This window comes from Seriola lalandi, unplaced genomic scaffold (genome assembly GCF_002814215.2).
Source record: "Seriola lalandi dorsalis isolate HSWRI2012SDOR001 ecotype SW California unplaced genomic scaffold, Sedor1 jcf7180002054522, whole genome shotgun sequence".
Classification (NCBI taxonomy): Eukaryota; Metazoa; Chordata; class Actinopteri; order Carangiformes; family Carangidae; genus Seriola; species Seriola lalandi.
Genome location: NW_019525075.1, coordinates 1,293,032 through 1,314,776, shown reverse-complemented (window position 1 = coordinate 1,314,776; position 21,745 = coordinate 1,293,032). Strand labels below are relative to the sequence as shown.

Below are 21,745 nucleotides of genomic sequence, written 5' to 3'. Positions count from 1 at the left end.
TAGGTTAATGCTAACTAAGCTAACTTGCATAACCCGAAACATCTGTCAGCTGTTGTATAAATGCTGTTAAGATGACTTAAGATAACTCGCTAAAACTGCTCCTAACTTGTTATCTTTACAAACAGGTAACCAAAAGCAATGAATCATTTGAGGAACATAAAAGAAATGCTGAGCATCCCAACTGGAAGCAGGTAGTTCGCTCACTTGGGCTACTTAACTAACTTAAACCTTATCACCTACTGTGAATATAGATGGCTGTTGTCATTAGTTTTAAATCTGAAAACCCTAAACTTGATCACAGCATCATGACTTACAGAAAGAGCTGCATCAATTAGTTGATTAGCTGATAGACAGAAAATTAATTGCCAGCTATTTTGATAATCAATTGTTAATCGTTTTATTAATTTTTCATGCACAATTACTAGCTTCTGAAATATGAAGATTTGATTCTCTTTTGTAATAAAAGGAATAAATTTAGGTTTTGGACTGAGGGTTGAACAATTTTTCCTGTAACTACATTACACTAGTCCTTTTTCACTAGTTTTTGACATTTTATAGGCAAAAACAAATTCATAAATAAGTAACTGGCAGATTAATAGATAATAAAGTAATTGTTAGCTACAGCCCTACATGGAACAATGTTTTGCTTATTTACCAAATTTCTACTTTTGTCAGTTTTGCTGCACAAATTATGTGTTTGTTCTTTCTTCACTCATCAAACCTTGTGGGGACAAAACAATCTTCAGGAATATGGCTACCTGTGGCTTCTCCAGCTTGACAGACTCTCAGTTATTCTTTGGGTCTCAGTTTTGGCCCGAAAACTCTCAGGGTGCGTCTCAGGATATGAGTTTGTCATCCAGGACCTCCCAGCAAAGTTCACAAGAGGTGAGATTTATCAGCTTTGACTTGTAGGTGGTTCCTGGTGAGGCAGTAAGATCTTCTGGATGCATGAAGAAAACACTACCCCACAGCCCCACTGATTAAAAATTTTATTACTTACATGTAGGTTACTCTCAGTATACTGTATTGACAAGTGACCTGAGGCCTGGGCAGGCTTAATGAGACAGCTAAAGCTCTAGAAATTTGCATGGGTGCTATGCTCTGAGAAATGTCAAAAATACCAAGTGATGTTATTGAGGGGGTTATCATAATTGTTCTTTTGTTCCTTCAGTGAGTTTATATTTCCATAAAGAGTGTCATCTTAACATTATGGAGATCTAAATAGGTAAAATGTAACCACCTGCTCAACCATAACACATAACATGTTTGTAGGTCCATGACTATGTATCCTATGAGAGATTGTGCCATGTATGTTTTACAGATTTATCTATCCCTATAATGTCTCTGGTTGTATTGGGACATTGTGTGCAATTTTGCAAATCAATGAGTGGGTGTGCTTCATAGCAGAATTGGGTTATTGTTGGTATGAAGAGTAGGTGTTTCAGTATTGATAATTCCATGATACAATGCATTTCTGTTTTTCTGTATGGATCCATTAATACTTTTGACAGGAAAATGTAACCTAAATATGGGACCATGGGTGTCTCTCTGATAATGAGAAAAATTGTTATGTCTGTTTTACATCTCTTTACCTCTGTATTTTGTCTTTGTTTAGGGGAGCGACCCAAAGTTTTCAAACAATTATCACACTAAACCTCTCCTACTTGGAGAACTGAAAGACAAAACCAGGGGTTTTGGAATACTGGATAAATTTGAAGAGGACAGGAAAAAGGCAAAAGAAAAAAATGACAGGTATTTTGTGTCATATCTTTCATAAACACAAATCTCAAGGTGCTTCACATCTTTGCATATACTGTACATACTGTATATAAACAAAATTAAGAGTTAGATGAAAAAAGAAAAAGCAACAATACAGACTACATAGAAATGACCATCCTCACCTTTGAATTTGTTTACAATCTGTCCTCTTTCTTTAACAGTGATCTGTTTGCCAAAGAATGTCAACATACAAGAGAAACTCTCAACAACGTAAGTGATGATAGGCATTTATTCTGTCATTTGTTTTTTTGTTTTTTTTTATTATACGACCCCCGTCCTCACATTAGACATTACATTACACATGTAATGTGTTAAAAAATGTTTTTCAGATCCAACAACTGGTCACCGGGGTAGACAGAAATATGGCTGTGTACCAAACTGTCCTCGAAAAATTTGACAATTTTGCATCAACATGTAAGTTTACTAAAGGACAGATGTGTTTTGATTTAAAGTTACATTCTACATATAGTCTAGTCTGGTTAATTTAGTAAAAAAGGCAGTGAGCAAGAATTTCTTGTCACCAGTAGATGGTGCACTTTGCCCAACGATTAAACATTGGTTCACTCATAATCTAATAATCTTATTATTATTCATTATTCATTATTATTAATCTTTTTAAATCACTATATGGTTTCATAATCATTTTTTTTTTAACCTATTTTACGTTTTTATTGGTTCATCCCAGTGCAAAATAATCTGAATGACCTTCAGAGTGACATTTCCCAGCAGTTTGAGACTTTGGTAAATAAAGTGAATTCCCACAAAGAAGTGATGACAAATCTGGAGGAAAATGTGAAAAAGGTGAATAGCATGTCGCTCTCAATGCAATAAAAATATATTTTGGTCACTAGTAAATGTTTCTGAATAGTAATGATGACAATATCTCATTTATATCTTTAAGAGTGGAGACACCACAGCAGAACTTGGTTCAAATCTGCAAATTTTAAAGAGTAGTCTTGAGAGTCTGAGAGAGGAGCAGGAGAGAGAACAAAATGTACTTGAAGAGACCCTGAAGCTGCTCAGCACTCTTGTCTCAGAGCATTCAGCCAAACCCAGCTCTCAGAGACTGATGGACAACGCCGTCCAGACGTCGCCAGGGCTTGAACAGTCACTCTCTGACATCCTGCAGGACAACAAGCTCGAAGGCACACAGCTTCTATGTACATTGCACAACCCTGAACACAAGCAGGTTGAAGTTCCCCCTCGGGAGCCCAGCTGCAGCATTAGGAAACGGAAACTCACTCTCAGAGGCCATAGGAGGCGCAAAAAGAGACTGCTGATACCCTCACAGAGGAGTAAGCGCACTGTGCCGGATGAAAACAGTCATTCTCTGATGAATTGTAACAAACATCAGAACGTTTCAGCACCTCTCTGTGATCGCCATGATCTGAATACGGTAACCAGCCAGGATAGCGTTCACTGTCTGATACCACTGAACAGGGAGAAAAGGTCCAGTGAACCTGCGAGGCATTTAGTCACCCCTCTCAGCTGCTGGTCTCAGGAGAGCAACAGCTCTGAGTGCCTCTCAGGAATTGAATCAATCTTAGACAAGGTGTCAGCTGAGTCCAAGACGGGGAACCCAGTGAAACCTGAAGGCCTCTGGCAGTTGTTTGACTTGGATTGCGATTCTGACATAGGCTTTTAAAGGATGAGTAAAGGATTCAGAACAGTGCAGTCTGTTTTCTTAGGGCAATTTAGGCCAAAAGTGTTTATTATTATATTTATTATTACTTGTAACATATGTTCTGTTAGTTGTGGATTCAGTTTTTTGCACAGTTAACACATTGATAAATGTTTTTTGTCTTATACTTGGTGGTGAAAGAGCTTGAGAAGGTTGTAAAAAGATACTAATCACAAGTAAGTTAAGGACAGAGTGACCCACAACAAATTGCACATGTTTTAAGTCTTTAATCTTGTTCATTTTTGCTGCTGACAAAATATTGCAGTCAACAGTTAAGTGTCTCTGAAGACTTTTTAAAATAAACTCATTCATTGCTTAAACTGCTGACTTCACATTGAAAATAAACTAACAAATAATAATTCTATTAAATAATTACTCAGAACCAAATGTATCTATCATATAATTTCTGTGACCCCTGAATTCTGATCTTCTAAAGACACATTGTGTTGTAGAAAGAGTAAGTAATAGTAATTTATAATAAAGGCAGCCTTTACAATTTTATCTTGATGTCACTTTCCATACATGTCACCAACAGAGACCCAGCTCCTTGTTTCACTGTTATACTGTCAGATGTTTTTTATCGGTAAGGGTAGACTAAATATTAGAAAACACCTTTCAGTTAAAAAACTAAACTAAACACTATAACCTTTATGAAGGCAGGATTTGAAGACTTATGTGTAATACTGCATTAGTTGGAACCAGGTGTACCTAATAAACTAAAGTGCACATTTAAATTATAAACAAACAAAAATATTCTGTGTTCAAACCACAACAACCACTCCATAATAGGTGTTTTATTCTGCTTTAGAAACCATACCTAAAAAAGGGTTAGGGTTAGTTATATATATATATATAGATTTATAGATTTATAGATTTATGTATATATAATCCAATCTCCATGGTCTGCCATGTCAATTTACTGTAGTCATTAAGACATTAAGGGTGTAGTATTTACCCTCTAAAACAGTTCAAATACATACTCAGGATTTTGGTTTGATTAGTGTGAATGCAGAAGTCCATAATTCATATCTGAATATTTCCTAATTTCAAAGGAAATCATTTGTTGATAATACTATCCCAGCCATGACTCACACAGCTGCAGGTTTCAGGTGATCAATCTTCTTTGCAGATGATACACAATAAAATAAAAAAGCAACAAAAACACTATTTACAAATTATTCTATTTTTGTTCAAGAACGTGCAAATCATTAACTGCAGATCCTCTTTCATGCAGAGCACTTAGACCTTTTCTGCTTGAAAAAATGAATGCCTTTGGCCCAGTGATATGTGCATTAATAATTAATAATTAATTTCCTTCACTAATTCTCCCAAACCCAGACTTTGATCTGATCTGACAGGGGTGTCACTGTTTCACTAAGTCTGCAGGAGGGGACATGAGTCCCCTTGGGTTGAGATTTGCCACTAAACAGACGTCATAGTTGTCATGCATCAGAGCGCGACGAGCCACCACTGTCCACCGGTTCTCCCAAGGGTCCAGCTCTAAAATGTCCTTTGTTATATCATCATGACGACCTGCGGGTTGTTAAGAAGAAGGAGTATTACACTTACTTGGAAACCCTATTGAACATCTTTCTTTTATTGGATATGGGTTTTGTTTTGTTACCTGCTCCTTTGTAATATCCACACACATAAATCTTGCCTCCCACCACTCCTGCATTACAGGCATTGGTGTGCAGTGAGAGTTGTGCACATGGGAGAGGAGGGCCATCCCTCCAGTAATCTCCATCTGCATTGTAGATCTCCACAGCATCGAGGCAGTGGCGGGATTGCCCACGGTCCACACCTTCACAACCAATTCCTCCTATAGGTGCAAAATAGCATCATTTTTAAAGCAAAGTCTTGCAGAAATCAGTGCAATTCAAATAATTTTATGAAAAAAAACAAAAAATCTTTAAATTTAAATAAACAAATAATCTTACCCATCACAAAAATTTCACCATTGAGTACCACAGCACTGCAACGGTACTTTGAGTACTTCATTGGACCTAGTTCTGTCCACTTGTTTGTATTTGGATCATACTCCAGAAGGCGGTTACTAAGACGGTCAGGCTCGTCATCCATTCGGTATGACTGGATGGTTGAAGGGAAGGGAGGGTTTGACAAAGCAGAGCAGGTGCAGTCAGAGAAGAGTTGCATACTAATACTGTACGGGTTCTTATTAAATGTGTTATTATTTTATGTATTTCACAAGAACCAAAGTGAATGCAGGTTTCTGAATAATTCCTAAGAAATAAGCACACATGTAAGGGTGTTTTCACGTCACCTGTGGGGTTCGACCACCCATCACATAAAGGCGATCTTTCATCCTGACCACGCTGTGATAGGCCAAAGGCATAGGCAGGGGTGCTGCACTCCGCCAGGGTCCGCCCTGCAGAGACCATCTCTCCACACAGTTAGTGATGAGAAACTGGTTCTTCAGCTTCATCTGCCCACCGAGCAGGTACAGGGTGTCGCCCAGTGATCCCAGGGCGTAAGAATCGCGATACTCTGCAGAAGTCAGGCGCTCCCAGCTTCCTTGGGCCTCTACTTTGTACCTGCAACCCAAGACAACGATCAGTACCATCTATGTGGGGCAAGCAAATGCAGAATTGTTTCATATTCATCTTACCTGTAGATCTCAACATTCATGATCTTCTGTCGGGCCATTCTGCGCACACCTGCCTCTCCTGCCACAATAATGTCGTTTCCTTCAGTTACAACCCCAGTACACACATACCCCACAGCCTCTCCATAGCGAGGTGAGGTGATGTAGTATGTTCGGCCTGTGGATGGGGCGTAGCAAAAGCTGCGCTCAGTGTAGTTCCCATATCTTGACCTAATCCCACCACCATCATTACCAACACAGAGCAGCAGATCTGTGGTCTCCATGCCGTAGCGCAGCTTTAGTTTACGTGGTGCAGCCGAGGGATGCATCGCTGTGGCCTCCAGGGCTTCATTCACCATCTCTAAACATTCAGCATTGGCCAGCAGGGCTGTATTTCTATTCATCGCCTCTCTTAAATAGTCAGGGCTTATCAGTGGCAAACGGACCTTCCTCAAGAGCTCTGGAAGGTGCCGAACACGAACCTCTCCATCCATCAGAGCGCTGTGTTTGACCCAGTGAAGGACCACATCCAGGATGGTCTCTTCTCGGGAAACATTAAGGTCATCAGAAGTTAGTAGCTTCCCCAGCTGATGAGCCTCCAGCTCCAGGACCTCCTCATTCTGGCAGACTTGGACAAAGTGCTGCCTCAAGAAGCGCTGAGCATGGTCAGCCAGTTCCTCTGCGCCGAGGTCACGGGCAAAATAATACACACCAAGGCAGTTAGAGGCATCCATGTTCTCTGTCATGTGCTGCTGACAGCGGGTGAAGACATCATCCATCTGCAGGAGAAAAGCTGCAATGGAGATGCCTTGTACATTGGCGTTAGTGAGAGGAAGATCGGAGCAGTACATGTAGTTCAAGAGGATAGCCAGGCTGTCTGCAGGTGTGTCACGCAGGAATATTTCTCTGTTGTTACACTCACGAAGGCCACATGTGAACATAACACGAAAGTAAGGGCTGAAGGCGGATAGAACAACTCTGTGACAGGGAAAGCTGATGCCCTCAGCCACCAATACCACATCGGTCAGATGCTCTGTCTCCTTCATTCTCTTCAACTGGTTGAGGAGCACCAGCCCATGTTTGGATGTCAGATCCATTTTGCTTCAACTTATAATAATAATACTATTCTGAAAATTATATAAAAGGTTGTTATGCACTTATGAACAACTACTGAAGAGATTGTGTCTGAAAAACAACAACAAAAAAAAAATCAGAAACAAAGTTGAGTGCCATATCAAACCACAAGTGTATAGTAATGTGAAATCTGATTGGAATCCTAAAACTGTTTATGCATATCAACTCTGTTTTGATTTTGCAATGGTATATTAATCTTATGCTTCTTGACATGAAAATATTTCTAAAATTATTTCACTAGATTTCCTCAAGCAATCAATACAACATCAGAAAGACTTAAAATATCATGAGTTACTATGAAAGCCCTCCTGGTAAAATATAAGGAAACTTTCATGAACATATTTCAGCAGCCACCATTCTAATTCACTGAATTTCTATATTAGCCTTATATTTAGCAAAATGCCACCATTGTCTATATAAAGTAGCATGTGCTCTCTTACAAATTAGTACTATATCTGACCATATCATGTAGTACGCAGGCCCCTTGTAAGAAGTCTTACCAAAGTCATCAGTGCCTCTTGTCTGCTGATATCTTTGGTCTAAGAAGACCTGTAAATATCCGTGTTTTTCATCAGGCTACATGTATTGTTGTTGTTGCCGAGTGTGTCAGTCAGGGGGGTTGGTGAGTGTCTGAGCAATTGCAAAAGAAAAAGATAGCCTATGTGCCCCCTCCACTGCCATGGCCCTCTGAGCCACTAACCCAAAAATAGATAGTGTTGTGCTCGTGGCAGACAGCAACTGGGTCAGAAAGGTCTGAGTGATCTGGACTGCAAAGGTTTAAATCAGTGACAGTAACAAATACTGGGAATTATTTTGACACTCATAATTTCACTCCTCTGCATTATAGTGTACTTTGTTTTGGACAATTCTCCATTACAGTTTGTTTGCCTCAGTCACGCGCATGCAGCCCTGGTATGACTGAAATGAAACAGGCAGCTGGGAATCAGATTTCATGATGGCAACCTCTTAAAGGCCCAGTTTATACTGTACGCTCACATGTCCTAAAAATCAGACCATATCTATTATGTTTGATCCTTAACATACATATTCTTGAAAATGTTGTAGCCACCACAATAAAGTTAGAATATGTATTTATACATCTATATTTTTTTGACTTGTCTTGATGATTCTCAAGAAAAAAACACTTGAATTTGACATACCTTAAAAAAATTTGTTCAAAGGTAGCCCATTTAAAGGTTCACTTGACCAATGTAAGTTGACCTTCAGGTGACATTTCATGGTTCATTAGCTTTACTTTTGCTAGTAAATGGAAAAACAGAGAGGATGGAAAACACCTGTCAAACATCATTTCAAATTCAGGATCCTTTTTCCTCTTCAAGAGCATAATTGTATTCCTTGTTTCTTCCGGTCAGCTATTGTCATCATGAAGAGGCTCTGCCCACAACATCCTGACTATAGTTAATCATTACACGAGACGATGTACATATGCAGATTCAGTTCTTCTTCCAACAGTAGCACTGAAGCATCAGCTTTTGGTAGACAGTTTGAAGGACACTTTGCAGTAAACAAGAGTCTCTGGAATAAATCATATACACCCATATTGCATATTAAAAGAGTAAAAAAAAAAAAAAGTTGCAGAAAGTTTGACAGATTCAGCCCAATGGACTCTACACGCAGGTTTGGGAAATACAGAGTGGAGAGGGAAGTGCTGGATGAGCAGAGACTGGAAGAGGTAACACAGAGAAAAACACACTCTGACACTCACCCATCTGTAACTGAATGGCTTAAAGACTCCTCAAGGTAAACTTTATGACTTTGTGAATTCCTCACTGAACTGTAGATGTAGATGTCTGCTCCGATCGTCTTGTCAAAGATGACCAGAGACTCATCTTCACAGTGAATGTATACTTTAGGATATCCACCAATATGATCATTACTCATTTGTGCCACTGTGTTTTCTTTCAATCCCTTCAAGATGTACAGTACCCAAGCTGAAACGAAGTGTGTTGAGCAGCTTTCCTGTATTATACTGGCTGCCCAAGTACTCAGTCTGGGATTATGGCATGCCAGACCTCATCTCTGGCATCAGTGTGGGCATAATTCACCTGCCTCAAGGTATGACATAGTTAATCACAGTCAAGTTCCATGAGTTTAAGATATATGACAAAAAACCTTTTTGTTATGCACAAGCAATATTTTTGAAGAAATATCAACTGTCCTTCTGGAGAATATTTCATTTGCCATTAAAAATAGTTAAGCTTCAAAAAAAAATTTGTAAACTGAGACAGGTGCAACAACACTCCTGTTTCCACAGGTATGGCGTATGCATTGTTGGCTTCTTTACCTCCTGTATTTGGGCTGTACACGTCCCTCTATCCAGCATTAATCTACTTCTTTTTTGGAACATCACGTCATATCTCCATTGGTAAGTAGAGAGAGAGCTTGTCAATGTACAATGGCCATTATACCCTCTGTATTAACTGGTATCTTTTATTATGTTCAGGTACATTCACTGTGCTCAGCATCATGGTAGGCAGTGTGACAGAAAGACTTGCTCCAGATGGGAATTTCAAAATGAATGGGACAAACATCACAACAGAGATTGACATAACTGCGCGGGACTCATACAGGGTGCAGGTGGCAGCTGCTACTACTGTCTTAGGAGGACTTATTCAGGTCTGAGTGCAACATCCCATCAGAATAATAATGTCCTGTTTTGTTGTTACAGCTGCCAAACTCATGTATGCTTTCATGGTTGTTTGCATAGGTGGCACTGGGTTTGGTAAAGTTTGGATTTGTGGGAACGTACTTGTCTGAGCCTCTGGTGCGGGCTTACACAACAGCTGCTGCAGCCCATGCTGTGGTGGCACAACTGAAGTACGTCTTTGGCGTTTCACCCACACGGTTTAGTGGTCCGTTGTCACTGGTGTATGTGAGTACTGTCAAATATTTTGTTTTTGTTGATTCAACAATACTGATCTGATCTCATTATCTTTTTCCACAGTTTGGCTGGTTATGATTAAATTCTTAAAGAAGTAAATTGTGAAAAAAAAGTACATCCAAGTGCAATATTTTCACTCAGAAAAGAGTGTGATACACTTTCCTCATAATGTCAAAAGGGGTTTCAGGGCTGCAAGTGCTTTAGTGCTCTCTCAATGACTTTTTTAATCCCTTTGTGCACCCTTTTTGTATATATCCAATCATGCTGTCTCCACCAAGTTCCATCAAAGTCTGTTTAGCAAGCCTTCATTCACTCGCTGTTTTATCTTTACTTTCAGACTCTGAAGGATGTTTGCTCCTTGCTGCCACAGACTCATCTTCCCACTGTGGTGGTCAGTGCTGTGTCTATGGTGTTTCTAGTTGCAGCCAAGGAACTCAACTCCTTCCTCAGTCCAAAGCTGCCAGTTCCTGTCCCAGTGGAGCTCATCACAGTCAGTTGAAACGAGGACAAACTCTCTGGGCTCGGTTCATGTTATCACCTCTGTGCTCTGTGCTGATGCTGATGTTGCAGCACTAAAAAAAAACAAAAAAAAAAACACAGACACAGTAGAACCAAGCAGCTAAATCAGCAGTAGTGCCAGGGTCTCTGCATTTGTGCAGTTCACAGCAAAAACTGAGCTATTTGTGGTTAATACTTAAGTCCACATCTACAAAATGATTTACCAGATAATTAATGATTGAAGGTTTGAAACGTGTTTGTGAAATTTTTTCTGTATGTTTGTGTTTATGGCCTGTATGTTGTCTCTGATTGCTGTAGATTGTGGCAGTAACACTGATATCAAACTATGCCCACCTGAACAGCAACTACACTATTTCAGTTGTTGGAGAAATTCCTTGTGGGTAAGCATTTGGATTTAAGTTATACTAGTGTTCATTATATATTAGTCATATTGTTGTTTGGTACTAACTGATCCTATCCTCTACCTGTGCACCAGTTTAAGTCCCCCCAGTGTTCCAGACGTGAGCATTTTTGGGGAAGTTATCGGTGATGCTTTTGCACTGGCTATTGTTGGATATGCTATATCTATTTCACTCGGAAAAACCTTTGCACTGAAACACGGATACAAGGTGGACAGTAACCAGGTGAGCATCAAATATCTCATGAATTCTGCTAATACCATTAACATATAATCATTGTCATAGTTTGTATTTTTTCTCTGTACTCTCCTGCTAATTCTGTCGTCTCTGTCCTCACACTGCTGCAGGAGCTGGTGGCGTTGGGTCTCAGTAATGTAGTGGGAGGCTTCTTCCAGTGCTACTCTGTCTGCCCCTCCATGTCTAGAAGTCTCGTCCAAGAGACCACTGGAGGGAAAACACAAGTGAGTGAACAACAGAAGTGACAACATTACAAATAGAGACAGTTAAGGAGTCGGCATGACCTCTCAATCCAAAGTCATTTTTTACACTGTAAATATGCAATATGCAATAGTTGTACTGTAAATATGAATAATATGAATAATACATAGTTAATGACAACAGAGGTGGGGTAAAAAGGAAATGATGTTTAATTACAAATGAAATGATACAACAAGCTGGCCTATGTGGAAATTCAAAACCTGATGGTACCAGCACATGAACTGCAGTTTTTGGCTTTTTTAGCAATTTACCAAATGTATTTATTATCTGTCTAAACAACATACCACATCAATTACTAAAAAGCAGACCTAATAGTTGTTAGGCTACCACTAAATGTTGGAAATTTGCGCTGTCATATAATCCATCTCTGCTAAACACAAATAAAACAACCTTTGTGCTACTCTTGCAGATGGCTGGAGTGGCCTCAGCTCTAATTGTGTTGGTGACCATACTGAAACTTGGACCACTGTTCCAGGAGCTGCCAAAGGTTCTGATAACTGTACACTGATGTACAAAGTTTGAACATGTTTGTGACACATGATAGATTTTGTGTAATCTGTAATGTGATGGTTTGTTTGTTTTTTGGTTGCACAGTGCATCATGTTAAAATGTGGGTGCACTTGTTTTAGGCTGTCCTCGCAGTGATTGTCTTTGTAAATCTGAAGGGCATGTTCAAGCAGTATGCTGACGTTGTAACGCTGTGGAGGCGCAACAAGATTGATCTGGTGAGAGGATAAATTATGTTTATTATTATTATAAAATATGACTTGTGGTAATATAATTAAAAAAATACCCTTAAAAGCAAAGACCACAAGAGAATCTACTGATGTGTTCAGGGTCATTATTCTTCTTTCCTTATCATTGTTCTGCTAAACAATGAGTGATGTCATGCTGTTTCCCCCAGGTGGTGTGGTTGGTCACTTGGGTGTCAACACTGCTCCTCAATCTGGATCTGGGTCTGGCAGCATCAATCACATTTGCTCTGCTGACTGTTATTTTCAGGACTCAGATGTAAGACTCATCTGCATCTAAGCATATTTTTCATTGTAGTATAAGTAACATCAGTAACTAATGTTATACTGCGAGATCTGCCAGAAAAGAAAAACTGTACACAAACACATCATGAGATTTTGTGTGTTTTTTAATTCAATTCTTAGGCCAACATACTCTGTGCTGGGAAATGTTCCAGGCACAGAACTGTACTTGGATATAGAGACACACAGAGAGGTAAAACACATGGAAAATAATAAATGAAACATTTTTCACACCGACTGCAACAAAAGTTAAGGATGTTTCTCTATTTGGCAGGCGAAAGAGATCGCAGGTGTTACTATATTCCGTTCCTCTGCTACAGTATATTTTGCCAATGCTGAGCTTTACCTTGAGGCCCTGAAAGAAAAGGTTTGTCCTCTTTCTTAATAATACTAATAAACCTATTCTGGGGCTGCAGCTAGTGATTGTTTTCATTGTCGGGTAGTCCTACAATTATTTTTTTGATTCATGAATGAATAATTTAGTGTATAAAATATGAGAACATAGTAAAAAAATACCAATTATAATTTCCTGAAAGTCAAAAGTGGTGAATTCAAACAAAATGCTTCACATTTTTGCAGGATGACTGCAATGGTTTTATCGATTATCAAAATACATTATCAAGATACATTTTTCGTCAGTTGATGAATAAATTGACTGACTATTTGTTTCAGCTCTTATCTCTTCTCAGTTTAAAGCATAAAAGTGATTCTTCGAAAGAAAAGTGACTATTTCTTGTTCTTGTCTCTTTTGTTAAATTTTTATATAATGGTGATGTTTTGCTTTTCTTCAGAGTGGGCTCGACATCAGTAAAATGATTATCTATAAGAGGAGGCAGGAGGCCAAACAGAAACGTAGAGAAAGGAGAGCTGAGAGACGAGCCAAGAGGCAGGCCAAGAGAGAGGTAATATGCAGCAAATGTTTAACATCACTGCCGTAACATAAATTACTTGAAGAAACTAACACATTTGAAGGTCTGCAGTGGCTTTTTTTTTTTTTTAGCTGTTTGACCCTTTATTCACCTCTTCAAAACGTGATGAGAAAATTTGTACAAAAATCTTCCTTGTGGGTCTGATTGGCTAATCTCTACAAAGTCTACAAACCACTTTACAGTAGATATCTTCTTTTGCTGATTACTCCTCAGAGACGAGCACAGAGGGCAGCTAAACAACAGCAGCAGCAGCAGGTGTTCTCTGTGGAGGAAGAGGCCGGCTGGAGGGACACATGCATGGACGGGAATGTTACAGACAATGAAGAACAAGGCTGGACGGAGAGAGAGAATGGGACGGTGTTTGTCATTCCAACCTCTCCCCGAGCACCAGACGGCCACTGTAGATGGGAATACCTGAAAGGAGGAGATCCAGACTGCACAAGTTTAGGGTGGATGTCTGAGCTGCAGGACGGAGACACCACCACTCTGGGCTCCAGCAGTGAGGACACACTGAGTCGTGACCTGGAGCGGGTCTCTCTGGGTTCTCTGGGCAAGTGGACCTGGGATATTCACTCCATCATTCTTGACCTCTCCACAGCTAACTTCATTGACACAGTGGCTATCAAGGCTATGAAAAATGTAAGTACTAAAGGGACAGATTTCCTTTAAACAAAGGGTAAGACATGACTGAAAATCTTAAATGTCACTAGATTTCCCCTTGTTTTTAAAGCTTAGAGGAGGATCCTTATATACTATACATCCAGGTGTCAAATCCGTTTAACAAATAATGTAAATGTAATTTGAGAAGCATTAGCAATGTATACAGGTTGTCTTGGTAGTTTTATAGGGGGAGCTTAAGAGATAACCCTGATGATCTAGGGTGAGATAGGTTACTGGGTTGATTAGACTTAATATCACTTGATGGGGAAGATATGTGAAAACAGATTTTTTAAAGATTGGTGCACTAGTGACTTTAGATGATGATGAGGAGAAATACTCATTATTTATTACATTGACAGATTTTCCAGGACTTCAGTGAGATTGATGTGGATATCTACATGGCTGGTTGTCAGGGTAAGTGAATACCTTCCCACTTCCTTAAGACTGTAATTCATGGCAAGGTTTTATAATCTTTGTAATGTCTCCACGAGTGAACTGTTTGCTCTTCAGCCTCTGTGGTGGAGCAGTTGGAGCTTGGTGACTTCTTCTCCGAGTCGATAACAAAGAGACAACTTTTTGCCTCCGTTCACGATGCTGTGCTCTACTGTCTGAACCACCGTGGAGCAACATCATTCCCAAGATGCGAGTCATCAGTGGTGAGTATGATCAGGTGACACTTTGTTTGGACAGTCCGTAAGCTGATACTCAACTGTCAAGTCACTAAAGTCAGACAAAGTGTAAAATGCCTGATCCCTGTATGCACACTTCATAACACATAAGTTAGTTAATAGCTGATTGTCAGCGTTGAACAATCCAAACATATTAAAGGACCTAAGAGCATTTGATCATGTCAATTTAACTAAATGTCTTTCTAAAAACTGGTCTGATTTCAGGACATGCACGGCAGCACAAAACTTTAAGGACTTAAGCCAAACAGGACATCCAGCACAGAGGATGGAAAAACATCTACAGGAGGAAATATCACAAGCTGAGAACTTGTATTTGTAAATCAATAGATGCTAGCACTGAGTAAAGTGTAAAACAAATCATTTACATTGATATTTATGCATGTTATCTTTAAGGTATGTAAAAGAAGACTAATGCTGAATTCAGATACATGAGCTTAATTTAACTTTATTCCATGTGGGAGAGTGTTACAGTGTATTTTTAAAGAAAAAAATAATTAATAAAATAAATAATAAATGAATACAGTGAAACATCCAAACAACTGTGCATTTTAATCTAGGACAATCTGGCAGAAAATAATGATGAATTCAAGGAACAAAGACAAGGCAACATGCATCACACTGAGAGTGTGTGAGTCTTTTTTGGTAATGGCAGCAGTAACAAGGTAGGACATTGAAATGTTTACAGTAGCCATTTCAATTTTCAAGTGCAATTTTTGCTCATAGCAACAGCAAAACCTGTGAAGCTAACACATGCAAAGGAATGTTTTTTTTTTGTCTCAACTCTTTGTATGAGTTTCTAGTGCAACATTCCTAAAATGGGAAATTATAATTGATTAAAAAATAACAGGATAACAATATCCGAGCAACCTTTTACCAAAAGCATCTCTTTACAGTTGCATAATCCCACTGTGACCTCGTTCCCTGAATAAATCTTGTCTCTACATAATGGCCACAGAGGATGTTACCAAAAACATTGTGCACAGGACTGAGGAAGGCTAGGTAGATTTTTTTTTAATTTGGTTTATGAGCTACAAGTCTTGATGTATGTCCGGACTCTGTATGTCAGGGTTCAGAGTCAGACCTTCATCGTCCTCCTCCTCTGGCTGCTGTGACACCAGCTGCTGGTAGCGAGCCTGCCTCTGGTAATCCGGATCAATGTTTATCCATTTATTGGCGACCCACTTAGTGCCATGGGTGACCACACAGCCTCCATGCAGAGCGTATTCGTCCTGCTCCCCCACCCAACCTATTGAGGGGAGAGGGGGGCATTTAACTTCAGTTACTAACATCCTTTACATGATTTCTGTTTTTAGAAGGACCCGCACAGGCTATCAAACACACTGCTTCAACTGGGTGGTCAAGATGATTTACCCAATTTACAAGTATAGATTACAAGTAATTATTAGTTTACATTAGCCACAAATCAACCTTAAATACAATTAATTCTTTATCTACTAATCTTTAACAACACCAATATTAGCTTGAACTACAACTTTTTGACAACATTTTATATGTCGACTTTTTCTCTGTGCCTGAATTGTGCCTCCAAAACATGAAAACTGGATTTTAGATGACAAGATTAATTGAACTGAAATAAAAAAAATAAAAAATAAATAAAATGCTATAAAATGCTAAAATGCTGATAGATGTAGTTTCTTTTATTTTTCTTTACAGTTCATTACTGTGATAGATTTGCATTTTGAATATTGATAAAAAATTATATGTAAAGTGGAAATTGCAGTTACAATTTAAAGGAATAGTTTGACATGTTAAATAACTCTGTTCACTTCTGGACAGAGTTAGATGAATTAGTTGTCTGTGTCGGAAAATATGAAGTGTCATCAACATGACTGTGCAGTGTAGACACAAAATGACATTTTTACATTGTGGTTTTTGTGTTGATTGCAACAAACAGGTTTGACATGTTAATTAGTGATCTTTACATGTGCTGATTTTGTTAGTTGTAGTTTTAATACTAAGCTAAGCTAACCAGCTGCTGGCTATATCTTAATATTTATTATATTGACATGAGAGTGGTATCAATAAAAATTAAAAATGTACTTTTTAATCAAATTATCGAATTTATCAAGTTGCCTATTTGCAGTGTTATTGCAGGATTATTATTAGAAATTGTGCCAGAATTTTTCATAGGAATCCTACCTTGTCCATCAGAGAGGTAGTTGTACCAGAAAACAGCCGTCCCTTTGGTAGGCTTCACCCTCAGGTTACTCTTGTCACAGTTCCTTCTGGTGTCCAAGAGATCCACGTCGTTCTGTATGAGAGACTAAAACACACACTCAAACTCAGCGACACAGTTTGCTTAATGTCAGGCCCATGCACGCACTGACAAACAAGTGAACTAACACAGATGTGAAAGACATGCACAGTATGTACACAAATACTTTTGCAGGGCTCCCCGAACACATTTCCAGACCCATACACAATTACGCACCACTTCATCATAGGTCCTGTTGTCTGCCACAGGGAATGCGGTCTCCCCGCCCCCCTCAACAGAGTTCAGGTAGAAGAGAACTGTGATGTACCTAAGTGTGCAACACAGATTTAAATTGACACACACATGTATGGTGCAAACAAACCCTACACAAACACACACATACAAACACTTTGCAAACAAGTGGCAAGCACACTCATTTTTTTTTCCATATTGACAAGGTAGAGTCACACAAACTAACATGCCATCAGTCACAATGGAGTGTCAATGCACAGTTTAGTAATCACAACGGACAGATGAATTCACAGATTTATTTTTTATTGGAAAAACTCAACACTGTGCACCTCAGTGACCTCACCTGCAGGACGTCTCAAAAGGGGTGGAGGTGTTAGCCGCAAGGCGTGTGTGTGTGCAGGCAGTTTCAGGATAGACAGGGCCGCTGTCATGGTGGGCGTGGTAGTGCCCTCCTTCCTCATAGCGAACCACCTGCAGCGGCTCACTGAGGTCCACTAATGTGGGTGGGAGCCGGGTGAGGCGAGTCACTCTTTGTTAGAGGAAGGTAAAGGAAAAGATCAAAAAGATTGGACAGTGTGGGACAAATATTTCTGAACCACTGTCAGTTGTCATTCTGAAATGACCAGATTTGATTTGTGAGATAAACATACCTTATACTTATAATTCATAGCGAGGCAAGAGACGGCAGAACCACAGAAATAAAACAACACAAAGAATCCTTAGTAACGCTGTGACTTCCTAACCTCGCCTTGATGTCTTGGAGGACCCGGTGTGCTCCTTTGCCCTGGTAGAGCCAGGTGTGTCTGCTGTTCCTCACCAGCTGACTCCTTTTCACCCCTCGCTGAAGCAGGAAGCGCTGAAAGGCATCATTGCTCAGAAGCCTGAACTCTTCCAGACTCAACAAACCTGTCCAGAATGAGACTGTACATAAATTCTGATGCCTTGTAAAAGCTTTGGGTAATCATCAAAACCTACATTAATGGCTCAATTAAAACTATAATATAAAATATACTTTAATTATCAAATGCCACACTTAAATCCTTCCCTTTAACATCACATTCATATCCATGAACTTTGTTTATATTTTGTGTCCATATATTGTACAAAATGTACCTGCAGTATTATCATAGAAATGAAGAGCAATTATTCTCTATATCAGTTACAATTTCAATCATATTAATACTTAATGATCCCTATAATAATAATAATAATAATGATAATAATAATAATAATAATAACAATAATGCCTTTGGTTTGTAGCCCTAGTAGATGAATTAACATAGGTAGTTTTTTCTGTACTTTAAAACAAAAAATATATAATAACCGACTGAAAATAGAGATTTTTTAGAAAAGGGTAACATTTTAAATGCAGTGTATAAATGATAGGATAATTGGATAGGATAATAATAGCATAACTGTGAATAAAGTAGCCTAAATATATCATATTTGACTATTGGAACTTTAATAATATGATCTCAGGACAGTAGGTATATGCAAATAGATACATTTCTGTGACACTAATGAAAACTGGTTAAAATGCAAAGTGAACAGTCTTTGTTAAAACCTAAAGTGACGAATTAAGTTGATGTCTTACCATTACCATCCTTGTCAGCTTTGAGCCCAGCGTAGATTTCTCGCAGGTTCTCCGGTGTGAGCCAGATGCCGTCCCTCACTCGAGAATGAGTCAGTATCTGTTGGAGGTACGGTAGTGAAGACAGGATAAGTTAACAAACTCTGGACCAAGAAACTTCTGCATGTCACACACTTCAGTATGTCCTCACAATCCACAAACTGACATACACCTCGTGCAGCTGCAATTGTCCATCCTGGTTGATATCAAGAAGGTTGAAGATCTCCTCTGGGCTGAGGTTGAGCTCCTTGGCCAGCTCTTCCTGACCATCTTGCACCATTAACTGACTTTCCATTAGACCCTTTAGCTGTGCCAGCTGCATCACAACACGGCACTCATCCGCCGACAGAAACCCAGGGATCTCTGCGGAAATAAACACAGAGACAATCGGAGATAAAGCTACAGAGGAAACTCTCGTGGGTCAACAGCTTCACTTGATTGCAGCATTTTCTGTGCTGCATGCTTCAGGTTCTCTGATTTGTGATCCTGTTGTATTATATTGTACCAATGTTACATTTTACAAATGGCTCTAGATTTATGCAGCCTAAAGCTGAAATGAACTAACAGCAGCTATTTCCACTTGGAGGATTTGCTGCTTTACTTTGTCTCACGGTGTAGTACATATAAATTTTTAACTATTTCCTGTTCCTGGGGTTTAGTAGAGAAAAATAATCAACAGATTAATCAACAATAGCTCTTGACTGTAGCCCTAATGAATCATTTCATCAGTGGCAACTTCTGTAGACCCACTGAAGCCCTTTGAATACACTATCGATCTTTCCACTATGAAAATGTTTGCGCAGCATCATTACTCCAGTACAACTAATCTAAGTGATGACTGCAAACTGTATGTTGATGCATGGCTGGTTGTTTTTTTTTAGGTACAGTTGTATATTTGCTCTTTAAGCCCTTAATTGGATCAGAAGTACAGAGCTGAGGGAGTAGTTGCCTCAGGACTTCTTGTTCTATTTCCTCTAACTTACATTAATTTTAGCATACATGTGCCAGGCTTTGTTTGGGGGATGGTCGTGCTGAAGAGGGAAAGTATTTGGTGAATGTGACATATGTTTGCTTTCCCCAAATGAAGAAACCTGTTTGGCCACTAGAGGCTCATACGGGTGTGCTGTAAATTTGTTTTGGCACACGGGTGTTTTGGCTCTTACCAAACAGCAGAGGTTTCAGACTCAGAGTCCGCATTTCATGCACTTTGCCTGGTACCAGTGACACCCTCTGGACATGTCCCACCTGGTAGAGTAATCAGAGAGGTGATGGTGTGGCGCGTGAGAGACAGATAGAGGTAGTAAATGAAAGAATAGGGGTGATGCATCGTCATATTACTCACCCTTATTCCCTCGATTCTTGTGAGGGAAATATCACGCATGAACTCGGTTTTCGATGGCGGACGTCGCGACTCAGGGCGCTGGTGGTTACTGCTGGGAGCATCACGACTCTGGCTCGTATCCTCCTGCCCGCTGCTGTAGTGCACGTAAAATAGCAGTGCTATAACATTAATGATGTAAACGTGAAAAAACACCATTACTACCACGAAGTAGGAGCGGGAACACACGCTGCTCTTGTGGCAAGAGAGTCGCTCGCACGGCGGCTGGAGCGGCAAGGTCGCGCTCCCGGACGGAGTCGTGTCCTCAGCATCTGGGGTTTCCTGGTTGTCAGTCATTTTCCTGAGAGACTCAAGAAGGAGCTGATACTCCCTCAGCAGCAAAGTCCATCTGATTAATCAAGCAATAAGATGAACGTTTGCTGGATGCTCAGAGGGGGCAGATGTGTTGACTGACAGATGTCCAGTTTGATTCAAAAAAGAGAAAATCCTTAAAGAGCGATCAGGCCAGTTTCTCTCCTGCAGAAATGGCACTGTAGTCGTTGCGCATTGAAAAAAGACCACTGATGGTTCATAGTGAAACTGTCCTCGTTTAAGCTAAGAAGTCCGCTATGATCGCAACTGTGTGATTCTCCTTTCACCCACAGACAACAGCGCTGCAGCCTCCGACAGTCTTGTTTACACTGCAGCAGCAGCACCAGTCAGCAGCGGCAGTAAAGCGCACTGCGCATCCAGAAATCACAGCGGAACTCATCTCAGGGAGAAAACTGGACCAGAAACCTGACCCAGTGTGGACTAAGTAAAATTAACATCCTTTAAAATAAGCGATGCATCTTTGAATATGACAAAACATCGCCAATCCTTGCGGTAAATCCGTCTATTTAAAACGCCATTGCAGGAGCTTCCCTGTTGACAGCAACCATCTGACAGCTGTGCAATGCTGACCTCTGGTGACCTAAACCAATAACACATCCCTGGCTTAACACTAAACAGTGCAGCCTCTCTCTTTCTACTCCAGGTTGTGCTATACAGTCTATTGAATAAATGCAAATAATTAAAAAAAAAACCCATACATGCAAAAACAAAACTCGATTTCTTCATTAAAAGTGTTATATATATCTGACCAGCTCTGCTTCAGCATGTTAGTGGTTTATAGTCTGCTTTCTGTGAGAGCATGATATTACATACTATTATTTGCCTATTATGCTCATGGTCTGTCCTGCTTTTAACAGCAACGCTGCCACTACAGCCACCACAACATTATACTATTCAAAGTACTATCAATAGAACACATATCAAACTCTGTATTTTTCTACCCTAAAATATATATAGACATATTCTCCAACTTCTTTGGTTATTGACAGGACATGGCATTACTATAATTAGATTTTATTGTACAAACAAACAAACAAATGAATGAATAAATAAATTATTTAAAACTTGCACTTGAACAATCTGCTGGCTCCTGCTGCCTCTTTGGCTTC

At 39.6% G+C, this 21,745-nt stretch overlaps 4 protein-coding genes across 5 annotated transcripts; 2 read left to right on the top strand and 2 right to left on the bottom strand.

Moving 5' to 3' along the window:
• Nucleotides 1–630: 630 nt before the first annotated feature.
• On the top strand, nucleotides 631–3,780 carry iho1 (interactor of HORMAD1 1). Its single transcript, XM_087176003.1, has 6 exons — nucleotides 631–885; nucleotides 1,616–1,752; nucleotides 1,941–1,989; nucleotides 2,109–2,193; nucleotides 2,465–2,580; nucleotides 2,681–3,780. Exons 1-6 carry the CDS (start codon nucleotides 631–633, stop codon nucleotides 3,422–3,424), a joined length of 1,386 nt encoding a protein of 461 aa, XP_087032129.1. The 3' UTR covers nucleotides 3,425–3,780.
• kbtbd12 (kelch repeat and BTB (POZ) domain containing 12) lies at nucleotides 3,673–7,839 on the bottom strand. Its single transcript, XM_023414240.2, has 6 exons — nucleotides 7,700–7,839; nucleotides 6,090–7,250; nucleotides 5,745–6,015; nucleotides 5,401–5,551; nucleotides 5,085–5,282; nucleotides 3,673–4,993 (listed from the first exon to the last, which is right to left on the bottom strand). Exons 2-6 carry the CDS (start codon nucleotides 7,160–7,162, stop codon nucleotides 4,824–4,826), a joined length of 1,863 nt encoding a protein of 620 aa, XP_023270008.1. The 5' UTR covers nucleotides 7,163–7,250; nucleotides 7,700–7,839; the 3' UTR covers nucleotides 3,673–4,823.
• A 952-nt stretch (nucleotides 7,840–8,791) lies between these two features.
• Nucleotides 8,792–15,330, top strand: slc26a6l1 (solute carrier family 26 member 6, like 1). Its single transcript, XM_023414249.2, has 19 exons — nucleotides 8,792–8,960; nucleotides 9,136–9,275; nucleotides 9,475–9,585; nucleotides 9,664–9,836; nucleotides 9,928–10,092; nucleotides 10,439–10,591; nucleotides 10,918–11,000; nucleotides 11,096–11,243; nucleotides 11,366–11,479; nucleotides 11,926–12,003; nucleotides 12,146–12,241; nucleotides 12,421–12,527; nucleotides 12,674–12,743; nucleotides 12,825–12,917; nucleotides 13,342–13,452; nucleotides 13,693–14,118; nucleotides 14,499–14,553; nucleotides 14,650–14,795; nucleotides 15,033–15,330. Exons 1-19 carry the CDS (start codon nucleotides 8,821–8,823, stop codon nucleotides 15,057–15,059), a joined length of 2,436 nt encoding a protein of 811 aa, XP_023270017.1. The 5' UTR covers nucleotides 8,792–8,820; the 3' UTR covers nucleotides 15,060–15,330.
• A 28-nt stretch (nucleotides 15,331–15,358) lies between these two features.
• Nucleotides 15,359–21,175, bottom strand: p4htmb (prolyl 4-hydroxylase, transmembrane b). 2 transcript variants are annotated; one of them, XM_023414253.2, is made up of 10 exons: nucleotides 20,493–21,175; nucleotides 20,268–20,400; nucleotides 20,089–20,170; nucleotides 19,098–19,288; nucleotides 18,890–18,986; nucleotides 18,039–18,201; nucleotides 17,639–17,824; nucleotides 17,281–17,371; nucleotides 16,989–17,112; nucleotides 15,359–16,074 (listed from the first exon to the last, which is right to left on the bottom strand). In XM_023414253.2, the coding sequence occupies exons 1-10, from the start codon at nucleotides 20,573–20,575 to the stop codon at nucleotides 15,857–15,859; spliced, it is 1,368 nt and encodes a 455-aa protein (XP_023270021.1). In that variant the 5' UTR covers nucleotides 20,576–21,175; the 3' UTR covers nucleotides 15,359–15,856. The 2 variants fall into 2 exon arrangements, with proteins under 2 accessions (XP_023270021.1, XP_023270020.1); XM_023414252.2 differs by having other exon boundaries at nucleotides 20,268–21,175.
• Between the last annotated feature and the right edge of the window lie 570 nt (nucleotides 21,176–21,745).

Bases quoted from the DNA above. Each gene is read 5' to 3' on its own strand.
- iho1 (XM_087176003.1), top strand. From the start codon at position 631: ATGGAACAATGTTTTGCTTATTTACCAAATTTCTACTTTTGTCAGTTT. The intron at 886-1,615 runs GTGAGATTTATC...GTCTTTGTTTAG, and splicing joins CCCAGCAAAGTTCACAAGAG to GGGAGCGACCCAAAGTTTTC. The intron at 1,990-2,108 runs GTAAGTGATGAT...AATGTTTTTCAG, and splicing joins CAAGAGAAACTCTCAACAAC to ATCCAACAACTGGTCACCGG.
- kbtbd12 (XM_023414240.2), bottom strand. From the start codon at position 7,162: ATGGATCTGACATCCAAACATGGGCTGGTGCTCCTCAACCAGTTGAAG. The intron at 5,552-5,744 runs GTGACGTGAAAA...TCAACCATCCAG, and splicing joins TGGGTGGTCGAACCCCACAG to TCATACCGAATGGATGACGA. The intron at 4,994-5,084 runs GTAACAAAACAA...AACAACCCGCAG, and splicing joins TGGATATTACAAAGGAGCAG to GTCGTCATGATGATATAACA.
- slc26a6l1 (XM_023414249.2), top strand. From the start codon at position 8,821: ATGGACTCTACACGCAGGTTTGGGAAATACAGAGTGGAGAGGGAAGTG. The intron at 10,592-10,917 runs GTCAGTTGAAAC...TGATTGCTGTAG, and splicing joins TCCCAGTGGAGCTCATCACA to ATTGTGGCAGTAACACTGAT. The intron at 12,744-12,824 runs GTAAAACACATG...TCTATTTGGCAG, and splicing joins ATATAGAGACACACAGAGAG to GCGAAAGAGATCGCAGGTGT.
- p4htmb (XM_023414252.2), bottom strand. From the start codon at position 20,600: ATGACTGACAACCAGGAAACCCCAGATGCTGAGGACACGACTCCGTCC. The intron at 18,987-19,097 runs GTGTATGTCAGT...TACCTCCAACAG, and splicing joins GACAATTGCAGCTGCACGAG to ATACTGACTCATTCTCGAGT. The intron at 17,113-17,280 runs GTGCGTAATTGT...TGTGTGTTTTAG, and splicing joins ACAGGACCTATGATGAAGTG to TCTCTCATACAGAACGACGT.